Below are 15,304 nucleotides of genomic sequence, written 5' to 3' on the forward strand. Positions count from 1 at the left end.
TCCCTGGAGGTGCTGTCCGGGTATTACAGTCGCTCCGATCGAGAGAGGATTTCAGGGGAGAGCAATAGAGACGTGATCTGGGCTAGAGGGGCCAGAGATCGGTAGATTGTGCGGCTAGAGAGGCCGGAGGTAAGTGGCTGTGGAAGTCGGGCGGACCCGGAATCCAGAGGAAACGGGACCATGACTTATGCTTATCTCTTCAAGTACATCATCATCGGGGACACAGGTAACCTGCGGGCGACTGCCCTCACGGCTGGGGTGGGGATCCGAAGTTCACAAATCGGGGCGTGGGGCGGGGCTCATTTAGTGGGCTGGGCGATTAAGTGAAGAGCGGGCGGGGGCGGGGCGGCCGGGGGCGGGGCTCGGGGCTCCCCTTCCCCAGCCCTGGACGCCCGGACTCGAGATTGTTCTTGGGCCGCGTGACTCCTAGAATGTGCGTCTTCCTCTTTTAGGTGTGGGGAAGTCATGTCTCCTCCTACAGTTTACGGACAAGCGGTTCCAGCCTGTCCACGACCTCACAATAGGTAAGTCCATCTGCCTGTCCCAGAAGAGGTAACGAAACCTCACTAGCTGAAATGGAAAGTTAGCAGGCTTCGGTATTCGAAGTAAAAAGTTACCTTTTTCTATTTTTAAGCTAGTCCAAAGTTATGGTAAATAAAGAGTGACTAACCAAATGCTGATAAATGGGGAGTGGTGTAAAGGGGAGTAAATCATTGAAAGGCAACTTCAGAGATGGGCGTGAGATATGGGTTCATTGCCGTGTTTTGTTTTTTTTTTTCCTAAATATAATTTGTGTGTTTATGGAAAATTCCACGAAAGCTTAACTGCTTTATTAAAAAACTCACCTTGTTTTGCGGTAAGTTAGTGCAAACGTCACGTATGTTTTTCAAAGTGATCACTAACATGCAGATTTTTGTGTGTGTTGGAGAGGAAGAAGTAAATTTGAAGAGCCCTCACAGACTTAGAAGGTAGATGAAACAGATGACCTTTAAAGAAAAGAGTGTAGTAGAATAACAAAATCACACTTGTGATCATGGAAGGCATAAACATTTGCTGCACATTTGTGTTAAGGCGGGGGCCTTCTGGGACTTTAACAACCCCTTCCCCATAATCTCCATAACCCCACTCTAAATGAATAATGTATATGAAACTAGCCTTCTTGCCATGCAGGTGCAGTTTCTGGGTAAAATCCCTAACTCCCATCCTTACCGTATCGCTACTTTCAGATCCCACCTTATTGAAATCTGAAGCTACTTCTGCTCCCAAACACCTTATTCAGAGCCAAATAACTAATGGGTTTAGAAAAAGATTTAGAGGATAACATCTACAGGAAAATATCTTTGTAAGTTAATATGAAGTGAGCACAGTGTAATAGGTGCTAATGATACATAGTGCCTATCCAGGCAGACACTGTGCCTGTCCTTAAGTAATTCATAGTCTTCCAATGTAGGAGGTGGGGCTGGATCAGATACTAAGTAAATTCCTATGGTAAAAGGGGAGGAGGGACTGCGACCTCTATCTGGAAAGGCTGAAAATTGAATGAACAGGAGTTAGCCAGGCACAGGGGTTGTAGAGATGGAAAAGTGGTCAGGGCAAGAGGGAATAATATTTGCAAATGCTCAGGAATGTCAGATCAGACTACCTTTGGAAAACAAAGTAATTTAATATGGCTGGAGCATGAAATTTCAAGTGAAGAGTGGCAAAAAAATAAAGCTAGAGAATAAATTAGGGACCAAATTCTAAAACAGCTGAAGGTAATGAGCAAATGACAAATTTTAAAGTGGAGGAATGAATTGATCAAGTTTTTGCCAGAGTCCCGTATAGGCTCTGTTTCTTTTTGAATTCAGACTTATATACCAAGATAAGACAGTTGGATAGAAAATATGTGCCAAATATAAGGATCTCTGAGTGCATAACTGGGGGAAGTTGCATAAAAAACAAATTTTATTTTTTAACTCGCTACTGAAATTCCATTTCTATTGTCCAGAAAGGGGGGAAAAAAAACCTAGTGACTTTTTTTCAGTAGCTATCACTGTTCTTGATGAAGCAGTCTAGAGTAGTAAAAGAATTTTTTACATCGTATTAACTGCAGCATCTTACAGTTGAGAGAGAGAGTCCTGATAATATTGTGTGGGGGGCCACCTATCAGCCCTTTAGCAGAAGCTAAATTAGTGCTCTTTCTTACTTGGAAATCAGAATTTCTCTAGTAAAATACTATATAAAAATAGAGCATAGGACAAATTGACTTATGATCAAGTATTTTCAGTTTGAGCGACCTTCAATTTTAAGTTTTGTCCTAACATTACTTGAAAGAGGATGAATGCCAGGTAAACCAAAACCTTTATTCAGACTGTCAGTTTCCATACTCCTATGAGGAAGGCTATTTTCTGATGAACTGTGGGAATTAGTTAAGAGATCTGAAATGTATCATTCTTGGGAACCTATTTCTTAGGCTCTTTTCTCAAACAAAAAATCATGGAGTTGCAAAAAAATACTGGATTAGAGAGTGACTTTGAGAAAATGTTAGGAAATATTTCAAAATTTTTAGATTTTTTTTTAAAAAGTTACAAATTAAACATTAATTACCTAATGAAATTTAAGTGTTAACATTACTAAAAATTCATTCACCTTTTCTACTTCTTACTTACTTTCATCTCTATATCTGCTTTTTGGTTACGTTCCTGGGGTCATTATCACCTAGATTACAATTTTTTAATTCTAGAAGGAAAATGAAAGTTTAAGAAACACAAAATTAATTGTAGCAAATAGCAGTAATGGGCTTAGTGGTACTGAGTGCAGACAGAGAAGGAGTCAGTTGGCACATTGGGGAAAAACAAACCTCTCAACATGGGTGATGTTCATGAGAATCACATCCTTTCTTTTGCTCTTCACTGACAGGTGTGGAGTTTGGGGCCCGTATGGTCAACATTGATGGAAAACAAATCAAACTGCAAATCTGGGATACGGTGAGAGAGAACAGGATAACTTAGTCCCTGACCAAGATCCAAACAGAACAGTAAAGGCTGATGCGGGGGCAAGGGGCCATGAGGGTGGGGCTGATGGTGAAGATGAGAGTAGAGGAAGAGTTTTCACTTTAATCTGTTACAGTTAAAATTCTGAATGCCGTGTCTTTGTATTTTTATTTTAAATTACCCAAGTAATGTATGAATTTGTCCTAGTAAAAATAAAAGCAAACGATATAAGTGTATAGAGTAAAATGTGAATGTCCCCTTTCACACACACCAATCTCTTCCTTCCATTCCTGGTTTCTGCCTAATCAGTGTGAATGTTTCAGCGCTTACACTTTCAGATTTCTTTGTGTTCAGATACATACTCATGTACAAATATATGGTAGTGGTTTTGTTCTTGTTAGTTTTACATGCATAGAATCATGGCCGAGTAGACCTAGCTATGTTAATTAGTTTTTTTATTTAATAATTTCTATGTTTTGGATACTTCTGTGTTGATACATATATCTCTACCTCATTCCTTTTAACAACTATATAGACTCATAAAAAGTCTGTACCATCATTTGTTTAACTGTACTCCCAATGACGGAAATTCAGGTTTCCAGTTTTCACCTTTGCAAATTTTCACTGAATGTCCTTGATTACTACATCTTTATGCAAATAGTTTGAGAATTTCTGTGGAATGCCTGCCCAGAAATGGAAATTCTGGGTCAGAGGTTATGCGTATTTTAAAATTTGACAAATGTAGTACTGCTAAAATTTAGCCTGACTTAGTATAATTTTGTTTTATCCCCATAAACTGATTTTATGTGTATTATCTCATTTGATTTGTATCTTTCTTTTCTCTAAGGAAAATAATATCTCTATCTTTATTTAAAGTTAAAGGAAGCAAGCACAAAGTTCTTAATATTCAGCTAAAATCTGTTTTTGTTTACTTATTCTTTCATTCTGGTTTTTTTTTCAAAACTCAAGAGCTGAAGCCCTTATAGCTATAAGCAGTACAGTGATTTTTCCTTTTTTTCCTCCCTTTCCCCTCCTCCCATCCTCCATCTCCCTATGCATGCAGGTGTCTGTCTTAAAAGTACAATTGATCCTTGAACAACATGTGTTTGAATTGCGCAGGTCCGTTCATATGCAAATTTTTTCAATAAATGTACTATGGTACTGTAAATATATTTTCTTAACATTTTTATTCATTAGCTTATTTTACTGTAAAAATATAGTATTTAATAGAAATAACATACAAAACATGTTGATCGACATATGTTATGGGTAAGGCTTCTGGTCAGTGGTAGGTTATTGGTAGTTAAGGTTTGGAGGGGTCGAAGTTATACGAGGAATTTCTCCTACATGGTGGCCAGCCTCCCTAACTCCCCTCTTGTTCCCAAGTCAACTGGTTAACTTGCTGCTCTAAGCCCTTTTTGCAGAATCTTTTTCTGGTGGCCTCCAAGGTTGTTACCACCTTTGGTTGCACTGATTTATGAGGTGCTTTTAACTAGGATCATATTCTTTTGTACATTATTGGGTCATATTTGCAAGTATTTTAATAACCTTTTGCCCTTTTTTTTTTTTTTAAGATTTTATTTATTTATTTGAGAGAGAGAATGAGAGAGAGAGCACATGAGAGGGGGGAGGGTCAGAGGGAGAAGCGACTCCCTGCCGAGCAGGGAGCCCGATGCAGGACTCGATCCAGGGACTCCAGGATCATGACCTGAGCCAAAGGCAGTCGCTTAACCAACTGAGCCACCCAGGCGCCCACCTTTTGCCCTTCTGAACAGACTTTACATCTTTAATAGTGGAAGCACTAGCCACATACCTCTGAATCTTTCAAACTTGTTCTTTTGACTAGTTTTGTCTCTAGCCTTTTCCTCCCAGCTTAACCCAAGAGATACACTCTATGTTTGTTGCCAAGGTTAAGTTCATATATTTCTTAAACAGCTGTCACTCATCATCACTCATTCCCTTCTCCTTTCATTGTTTGGGCCCAGGGGTTCTTTGTCACTATTAACCCAAGTATGTATCTTGCAACTCTCCTTTTACTATCTCCTAATTTTTATATTTTCCGCAAAGATATATTTGCCCCCCTAAAGAGGCCATAGGACAAATTCTGAGCAGGTGACAGAGTGAAACCTATATATGTCAAGACTGGTAGTAGCTAGTTCTGCCTTTTTAATTTAAACCTCTACCATTTCTGAAAATGGATGTTTTCATGCCAGGAGACCCAATAGCTTCCAGTTAGTGCTATGGTCACAGTTATGAGAGTGTCTAAGTGTTGGTTTGCTGGCTTTTGTGTTGTTTTTTTTTTTTCTCCTTACATGGTAATATGAGACACAGTGGATCATAAAATAAGAAAGTTGAGAGCCACTGCTCTGTTGACAGGATCCTCAAGGACCATATGGCCTGGTAGTCACTTGTGATGCAACTGGCCTACTTGTTTTCTGTTCTCTTTTTAATAATTGTTTTGAGATTAGACTAATATTTGTTGAACCATAAAAGAGATCAGGTTTCAGAATACTAGGTTTTCGGGGCACCTGGGTGGCTCAGTTGGTTAAGCGACTGCCTTCAGCTCAGGTCATGATCCTGGAGTCCCAGGATCGAGTCCCGCATCGGGCTCCCTGCTCAGATGCAAGTCTGCTTCTCCATTGAACCCTTCCCCCTCTCATGCTCTCTCTTTCTCTGTCATCCTGTCTCTCAAATAAATAAAATCTTAAAAAAAACAACAACTTGGTTTTCTACTTGAAATTTTTAAGAGATTTCCTGCCTATGATGTAGTGTGTTTCTTGTCTGCACTCTTCTGGGTAAGCCTGATCTTTTTTCCCTTGTCAGCCCTGATCTACTCATTGCTTATCCACCTTGGTTTCCCATTTTGTTGACCCCATTCTCTCACATATTCCCAAAGTCATCTTACGTGAAAATATTTAGGGATTACCATGAGGGAATTTTTAAAGAGATCAGCTTACCCGAAGTTTTTTGTTGTCACTGTTCTGGTTATTGATAAGGATTTAGAGAGCTGTATTACTTTTTTTTTTCTTTTTAGTAGGCTCCGTGCCCAATGTGGGGCTTGAACTCATGACCCTGAGGTCAAGAGTCATATGTTCCACCAACTAAGCCAGCCACATGCCCCTAGAGAGCCATATTATTTGTCTCTTTTCATTCTGTACATACAATTGCCCAAATAACCCATGCTAAACAAAGAGGTGTTATACTGTAGTTAATATAAAATACTGCTCAATCCCAAATTCATTTGTATTTTATTTCAGAATGCATTTTGATTCTTAGGACATGAGCCTTTCTGACTTTGTAGGAATTGATACTTCAAACGATAGTTGACTCTTAAAACAATGTTGGGGTTAGGGACATCGACCCCTGTACAGTCAAAAATCTGCATATGACGTTTGACTCCCCAAAAACTTAACTTTTTAAAAAAATTTTATTCATTTATTTTAAGTAATCTCTACATGCAACGTGGGGCTTGGGCTTGAACTCATGACCCTGAGATCAAGGGTTGCATGCTCTTCTGACTAACCTAGCAAGGCATCCCCAAAAACTTAACTGCTAATAATCTACTGTTGACCAGAAGGCTTACCCATAACATAAAAAATCGATTAACATATATTTTGTATGTTATATGTATTATATACTATATCCTTATGATAAAGTAAGCTAGAGAAAAGAAACTGTTATTAAGGAAACCATAAGGGAGCAGTGCCTGGGTGGCTCAGTGGGTTAAGTGTCTGCCTTTGGCTCAGGTCATGATCCCAGGGTCCTGAGATTGAGCCCCTCATCGGGCTCTCTGCTTGGCAGGGAGCCTGCTTCTCCCTCTCCCTGCCACTCCCCCTGCTTGTGTGTGCTCTCTCTCTCTCTCTCAAATGAATGAAAATCTTCAAAAAAAAAAAAAAAAACCCATAAAAAACCATAAGGGAGAGGGGTGCCTGAATGGCTCAGTTGGTTAAGCATCTGACTCTTGATCTCAGCTCAGGTCTTGATCTCAGGGTTGTGAGTTCAAACCCCGCATTGGGGCTTAAAAAAAAAATAAAAAAATAAAAATAAGGGGTGCCTGGGTGGCTCAGTCGTTAAGCGTTTACCTTTGGCTCAGCTCATGATCTCAGGGTCCTGGGATCAAGCCCTGCATCGGGCTCCCTGCTCTGTGGGAAACCTGCTTCTCCCTCTCCCACTCCCCCTGCTTGTGTTCCCTCTCTCGCTGTGTCTTTCTTTATGAAATAAATAAAATCTTTAAAAAACAACAAAAAAAAGTGATGGCTAGATCTTTAAAAAAAATAAAAAATAAAATCGTAAGGGAGAGAAAATGCATTTACAGTGCTGTGCTATAAAAAAATCTGTGTTTAAAGGATCTGAGATATTCAAACCCGTGTTATGCAAGGGTTAATTGTATATATCTTGAAACCATAATATGATTCTTCCACTTGTAGAAAATTCAAAAGGTGTTAATTCTCTTTATCATGCCTTATATCATACCTCCATCTTAATTCTTTGCTGCTTCAGATTTGTTTAATGGGGTTGGACAAAGATACCTCAAACCAACACAGACCAGCCCAAATTGAACCACTCATCTCTTTCTAAGTTATTGGTTCAACAAAAGTTCATGAACTGGACTCAGATGAAGAAGTAAAGGGATTTGATTTTTGTTTTTTAATTTTTAACTTAAAAAAATTTATTTTGAGAGAGAGAAAATGAGTAGGGGTGGGGCAGAGGGAGAGGGAGAAGCCGACTCCCTGCGAGGCAGGGAGCCTAACATGGGGTTCAATCCCAGGACTTTGGGATCATGACCTGAGCCTAAGGCAGATGTTTACCCGACTGAGCCACCCAGGCACCCCAGGGATTTTTAAAAAAATATTTATTTATTTATGTTAGAGAACACAAGCACATGCGTGCAAGCAGGGGGAGGGGGCAGAGGGAGAAGGAGAAAAGTAGACTCCCCGCTCAGCGGGGAGCCCAACATGGGCTTGATCCCATGACTGTGAGATCATGATGTGAGCTGAAATCAAGAGTCGGACACTGAATCGACTGAGCCACCACCCAGGCACTCAAGGGATTTGGTTTTAAGAGGCATTTTCTGATGAGCCTCTGGAAGTATTTTTAGCTGCTAAAGTTAAATGCTGCCATGTGTTTCAACCATCACATAGGCCTCCCTCAAGATTTCCCTTTAGTTCCTAGAAGGCCACAGGGAGGGAGGGGCCTTTCAACATAGCAGAAGAGGAGAAAAAGTAAGGTAAAAGCAAAATGGTAATCAAATAATTTAAGACCTAAAACTATTAGGGACTAAATAAAACGTTAAGTGAGCTCTTAAAGGGGAAAAATATGTTTTAAGTCTTAAAGTATTGTTAATATTACCAACAAAGTTCTTTAGAATTATTTTTGATTTTGGTGTTCTAAGAGGTACACAACTCACTAAAACATTTGTATGATTCTTGTAGAAAGAGATCTCATGTTGTTGGAAAAATAACCTTAGAATTAATGTACTGGAACTCTCTTCTCACCTTCAAACCCAGGTTTAGATTATATGATGTAATGGCTAATAGAATAAATCTTTGTGCTAGGATGCACTAAGATTCTAAGTGTAATTATGGATTCAGCATTTATAGATTTTATAACTTTTGGCCAGTTACCCCTTTGAGCTTCAATTTTCCCATTTGTGTTAGTATTCACTGTTACTGTTTTTATACTATGAGAAGGCCATTTTTTCCCCATCTTTAAAATATGAATACTAGTTTTCCTTCCTAACCTTTATGTAGGGATATGAGAATAAATGATTTCAAGAAGGTGAAAGCTTGGGGTGCCTGGGTGGCTCAGTTGGTTAAGTGCCTGCCTTCAGATCAAGCCATGATCTCAGGGTCCTGGGATCGAGTCCCGCATTGGGCTCCCTGCTCAACGGGGAGTCAGCTTTTCCCTCCCTCTCTGCCGCTCCCCGTTTGTGCTGTGTGCGTGTGTGTCAAATAAAATCTTTTAAAAAAAAAAAAGAATGTGAAAACTTTTTTCTTTTTTTTTTTTTTTTTGAGATTTATTATTTGAACAATCTCTACGCCCAGTGTGGAGCATGTACTCACGACCCCGAGATCAATAGTCAGATGCTCCACCTACTAAGCCAGTACAAGAATGTGAAAACTTTTCTAATAGGACAGATTCAGTGCCTAGGATATTATTAATAATAATATGCTATTATTATTTAAAAGATAATAGGCCTGTATTTTTGCTGCCTGTAAGGAGGAAAAATAACCCACAACTATTCCATCAAGAAAGCAAAAGTACCCAATATATGGGGGCATTAATAAATTGCTCAGTTACAAATATCGTGGTCCCATTTGGAAATGAGATTAGAGTGTGAATATTGTTTTGTTTTGTTTTTTAAAGATTTTATGTATTTGACAGAAAGAGATAGCGAGAGCAGGAACACAAGCAGGGGGAGTGGGAGAGGGAGAAGCAGGCTTCCCGCCAAGCAGGGAGCCTGATGCGGGGCTCGATCCTACTTGGGACTGTGACCTGAGCCAAAGGCAGACGCTTAACAACTGAGCCACCCAGGCGCCCCATGAATGTTGGGTTTTTAAAGGAAAACTCTGTCCCAGGCCCTGGGCTTCTTTCCCTGTTCCTTATTCTTATTTGCTATGACAAGATCCCTTGGTAGTCCCACCTTTAGTAGTGGAACACTAAATGTCAATTAGCATATGCCCAATTTAAGTGCTTTGTATCTGACTACTTTTCTACATTGACCCATTGGAATGAAACTTCCAATAGACAAGGAATTAGCATTCTAAGATAAGTTTCCTTTTTACAGATAAAAGAATATAAATAGGTTAATGTGATGTGTTCAGCATCATGTGGGGATTGAAATGCTCTTGAGTTTCTAGTCCTATTTCCAGTTGTTCTCTCCTAGGAGATACTGGAAAATATATGAGAATGTCTTCGATTGTCACACTGACAGTGGGGTGCTACTGGCATTTAGTGACTGGGAGCCAGGGATGCTAAACACTCAGCAGTTTGATGGACAATCTCACAGGAACAATTGTCCCACCCCCAATGTCAACTGTGCTTCCGTTGAAAAATGTTAATTTCCCACCTGGACATCTCCTTGGGCAGTCCGTTTGCTTCCTCTAATTCTCTTTTCTTTTTTTTTAAAGACTTATTTATTTGACAGAGAGACAGACAGTGAGAGAGGGAACACAAGCTGGGGTAGTAGGAGAGGGAGAAGCAGGCTTCCCGCTGAGCAGGGAGCCCGATGCGGGGCTCGATCCCAGGACCCCGGGACCATGACCCGAGCCAAAGGCAGACGCTTAATGACTGAGCCACCCAGGCGCCCCTCTAATTCTCTTTTCTTAATAGAAGTTCTTTTTTAAAGTTAAGTCCTTCGTGTTAGAGTGGAATGTGATCAAGTCCCTGCTCTGGAAATAATCTGGTTTTGTTGGGATTTCTTTGTTGCCATGTTGGTGGGCAAGGCTGGGCAAGAATCCTTCCGCTCTATCACCCGTTCCTACTACAGGGGAGCTGCTGGAGCACTGCTGGTGTACGACATCACAAGGTGAGTCAGATCGGCTGGGCCGGAGGGAGCCTTTCCCCCATGTTCTCAAAATCTTTTTTTTTTTAAGATTTTATTTATTTATTTATTTGAGAGAGAGAGAGAGAAACAGCATGAGAGGGGAGAGGGTCAGAGGGAGAAGCAGGTTCCCCGCTGAGCTGGGAGCCCGATGTGGGACTCGATCCCGGGACTCCGGGATCATGACCTGAGCCGAAGGCAGTCGCTTAACCAACTGAGCCACCCAGGTGCCCTCAAAATCTTTTTCTTTTCTGTGTTCTGGTTCTGGTGAGAAGCTAAAGAAGAAAGCCTTCTCTAATATTTTCTTTTAGACATGTAGCTTTCCCCCTTTTCCCATGTGTTTGGAATTACTTTGGCATTTTGAAATAGACCTCTGACCCACTTTTAAACTTTTCTGCTGTAGGCGTGAAACCTTCAACCACCTGACTTCCTGGTTAGAGGATGCCCGGCAACACTCCAGCTCCAACATGGTTATCATGCTGATTGGGAATAAGAGGTAAAATTTTATTTGTAGAAATAATAAGGACCGGAAGTCATGTAAGTGTTCTATGGACATTGAATCACTTGGTCCCTAAACTTTTTTAGTTTACGGTGCTCTTAGTAAATAAATAAATAAATAAATAAATAAATAAATAAATAAATGTAAAATATGCATAAGGTAGAATTTACCATTTTAACCATTTTTTTAAAGATTTTATTTACTTTGAGAGAGAAAATGCACGCTTGGGGTTTGCAGGAGGAGAGAGAGAAACAGAGAGACAGAGAGAGCACAAGCAAGGGTAGCGGCAGGCAGAGGGAGAAGGACAAGCAGACTCCTCACTGAGCAGGGAGCCCATGTGGGGCTTGATCCCAGGACCCTGAGATCATGACCAGAGCCAAAGTCAGACTCTTAACAGACTGAGCCACCATGCTCCCCAAAGAGAAACGTTCTTTTTTTTTTTTTTAAGATTTTATTTATTTGACAGAGACACAGTGAGAGAGAGGGAACACAAGCAGGGGGAGTGGGAGAGAGAAGCAGGCTTCCCGCTGAACAGGGAGCCTGATGCGGAGCTCGATCCCAGGACCCTGGGATCATGACCTGAGCTGAAGGCAGATGCTTAACGATCGAGCCACCCAGGCGCCCCCCAAAGAGAAACTTTTAATTGCTTTAGATTTACATTTTAAAAAACTCTTAAATTTACTGAGGTAATATATCAAAAAAAACTAGATTCGAAGTGTTAAGGGATAAACTTTATAATTAACAGGTCTACTACTCTGCCCGCAATGCCGGTTCTGCCTGAGAGGGCAGCTCACTCTACTCCTACCTACAACTAAAGAATGAAATAAAATAGGTAAACACTAAATCTCGTACCAATCGTTACAAGAAGCATTAAAAAAAATTTTAGGGTCGGGGGTGCCTGGGTGGCTCAGTTGGTTAATTAAGTGTCTGCCTTCGGCTCAGGTCATGATCCCAGGGTCCTGGGATCCAGCCCCGCATCAGGCTCCTTGCTCAGCGGGGAGTCTGCTTCTTCTCCCTCTGCCATTCCCCCTGTTTGTGCTCTCTGGCTCTCTCTCTCTCTGTCAAATAAACAAACAATCTTAAAAAAAATAAAATAAATTTAGGGTGGAAAAGTCATCTGTTAATATCTTACACAAGTTCACTCCGTCCTTCTAGAGTAAAGAGTGAATCCAAGGCTGAGCTTTTAAAAATGTGCTCATCTGCCTCTCTCCCCACAATTTCTCCCTCCAGGAACACTCAGAACTAACAGTTCCCTGTTGCAAGTTTCCGGCAGCAGCCACATGGCAGGGCTCCTTGGGCAGTCCCTGCTCCCCGGAAAACAAAGGGGATTCCCAGCCATTGTCCTCCATGGTGCTGAGCATCACCAGCACTAGAGAGTGAGAATCTTAAAGAGGCTCCATGCTGGGTGTGGAGCTCAATCTCAGGACCCTGAGATCATGACCTGAGCCAAAATCAAGAGTTGGACGCTTAACTGACTGAGCCACCCAGGGGCCCCAATTTTGTACTTGCTTTTTATCACAGCAACTGCCAGAAATTCAGGTTACACAAACATATGCAAATATTGAGCAGGATCTATTTTGATCTGATAGTGACCTTGCTAACTGTCTTAAGCTTATAATTCATGTGGTGTTCTGATGTTGAGTGTTAGCTGTGTTTCCCTTGAAAATTTATCCTGGGGCAAAAAAAAAAGAAAAAAAAGTATCCTGTGGTACTCTTGTGAGTTGGTAGTAGTGCCTAGAGTGCACCGTTTGAGAACTGTGGCCACAGACTTACTGTACTCATTTATTTGAACTGTGTTCTAAATGTCTGTTTGCCAGACCCTGAGTGTATGAGGCGAGAAAGAGTCATACCCCTGCTCCTATAGAGCTTATAGTTTATTGGAGACATAAATATTAAATATAAAAGGATTTATGTCTTATTACAAACTGTGATAAATGCAGTGAAGGGAAGAAAGGTACTATAAAAGAGAGTAACAGGGTACTATTTTTAATTAAGGGTGATAGTTAAGCTGGAATCTGAAGGATAGGTAAGAGTTCAGTGAGCACAGTTTGAAAAAGAGAAAAGTATCAGATGGGGGAGCAAACTGAAAGCCTTGAACTGGGAAGAACCTTGGCAAGGTCATGATACTGAAAGAAATCAGTGTGGTTGGGCTGAATCAAGGGGGAATGGTACAAGATGAGGTTGGGAAGTTAGGCAGGTGCCAGAACTCCTAGCACTTTCAGGCCTTAGGAAGAAATGTGGATTTTATTCTAAATATAGTAGGAAGTTTTTAAGAGTTTTAAGCAGAGATGTGGCTTGATTAGATTTTAAAAGATCACCCTGGAGGGGAGCAGGGGTTGAAGTGGGATGTTCATTTCAGTAGTCTAAATGTGAATGGTGGCATGGACTCGGGTGATGACACCAGAGAGAGGGAAAATGATGGTGTTAAGGTGCATTTTGGAAGTACCTCGCTTTGGGATGAATTGGGTGTTTGGAGTGAAGAAGGAAAAGCTGTTAAAATTATGACATCCTGGATTTAGCTTCTGTCCTATATGGAGATGTGGAAGCCTGGGGCAGAAGTAGTTTGGGGGAAAAGATGAAGTTCTGTTTTGATGTATGTGTCAGGTGCCTTTTACACATCAGGCTGGAAATGAAGAACAGACAAATGGACAAGAGATTTGGAGCTTAGAGGAGCAGCTAGCTGGGCTAGAGGTAGACATTTAGATGGGTAGTTCTTCCCTGGTCTTCACACAGCTGGTGAATGATAAATACATATTTTATAGATTTGTTGTTCCTCAGTGAGCTTACTCTTTGATTTCTTTTCATGGTTGGAAAACTGGAAATCTCTGAAATGCAAATTTCCAGTTAGAAAAATGAAAATCAGACAGTCCATCCTTACCTTCGTCTGTAGCCTTTTATCCTGTCTTGTCATAAAGTCTTTCCATGCCACCTGATTCTCTTTCTCAGTCTGTGACTTTATCTTTTTTCCCCTCATACCACCTAACTTTATAAATTATTGTCCTAGGGACACCTGGGTGGCTCAGTCGGTTAAGCGTCTGCCTTCAGCTCGGGTCATGATCCCAGGGTCCTGGGATCGAGTCCCGCATCGGGCTCCCCGCTCTGCGGGGAGCCTGCTTCTCCCTCTGCCTCTCTCTCTCTCTATCTCTCATGAATAAATAAATAAAATCTTTAAAAAAAAATAAATAAATAAAATAAATTTTTGTCCTAAGTCTTTCATTTCCCTGGTGGCAAGCTGCTATTATATATGTTAATAATGAGACTAGTGAGAATTAAGGCAGCTGTGTTCTCCTTACTCCTGGCATTCTCTATTCTTGGGTTGATTCCAGTAAAAGAGGAAGATGGAGCATCTATGACTTTTCTGCTTTCTAACAACTGGAATTTCCCTTTCATCTTCTTTCTTGGCTCTTACTGGATCTCATTCCAGCATGGGCCACAGTAAGCCTTGAGTAACTATGGGGCTTGCCTAACTATAAACCTTTTTCTCTATAAAAGAGTAAGGTATTATCCTCAACCATGCAGCAACTGTCATGAATTTGAAGAACCATTTTCCAAGAAGCTACAGAAATCAGTAACCCTGTATTAAGAGAAAATCGTGTAGGATCTACATTCTTCGTGTATTATCTGCTGGTTGAAACAACCATGGGAATCTTTTAGAATAAGAGTTTCTTCTTTCACTTGGATCTTTTTTTAGTTATCTCCCCAATTAATCTCTTGCAGTGACTTAGAGTCCCGTAGGGATGTGAAGAGAGAAGAAGGAGAGGCCTTTGCCCGGGAGCATGGACTTATCTTTATGGAAACGTCAGCCAAAACAGCCTGCAATGTTGAAGAGGTACTACTTGGGAAAAAGTAGGGAAAGCTTTTGAGAGATGACCCCATATCTTTATTCTTTTATTCAGAATTTTCTTCTATAAGACCATAGCTAAGGAAACGATGTCTTTTGGTCACACTGACCATGTTTCCCTTTAAGGGAATTGTCCTTTTTTTTGTTTTGCCTTGATTCCTACAGTGGAGTTTTACTTTTGCCTTGTGTAACATTAATTGGTAAGTGTGGATTAGACACCAGTGTTCCTTGTAAATATTTTAGTTGGAGGATCTCATGGGTTCTACTGTAGTCATTCTGAAGCCTGCTATTGACTGTATCTTCAGTAATTAATTGAAAACAGAGCATGTTTGTTTTATTTGGAGAAGGTGCCAATCTAGGGAACATCTTTGTTATCAAAATACCATATACTCCCTTTTTTCTTTTTGAAACAGAGACTTGGGCAAGGGGCAGGTGCTTCTGTATTTTTA

At 40.7% G+C, this 15,304-nt stretch overlaps 1 protein-coding gene across 1 annotated transcript; it reads left to right on the forward strand.

Annotated features, from left to right (window-relative positions):
• The first annotated feature begins 13 nt into the window (after nt 1-13).
• RAB2B (RAB2B, member RAS oncogene family) lies at nt 14-14,879 on the forward strand. The gene is made up of 6 exons (XM_081830789.1): nt 14-226; nt 453-524; nt 2,899-2,966; nt 10,418-10,500; nt 10,919-11,011; nt 14,732-14,879. Exons 1-6 carry the CDS (start codon nt 181-183, stop codon nt 14,862-14,864), a joined length of 495 nt encoding a protein of 164 aa, XP_081686915.1. The 5' UTR covers nt 14-180; the 3' UTR covers nt 14,865-14,879.
• The last annotated feature ends 425 nt before the right edge of the window (nt 14,880-15,304 follow it).

This window comes from Leptonychotes weddellii, chromosome 9 (assembly GCF_054177405.1).
Source record: "Leptonychotes weddellii isolate Sample4059 chromosome 9, ASM5417740v2, whole genome shotgun sequence".
NCBI lineage: Eukaryota > Metazoa > Chordata > Mammalia > Carnivora > Phocidae > Leptonychotes > Leptonychotes weddellii.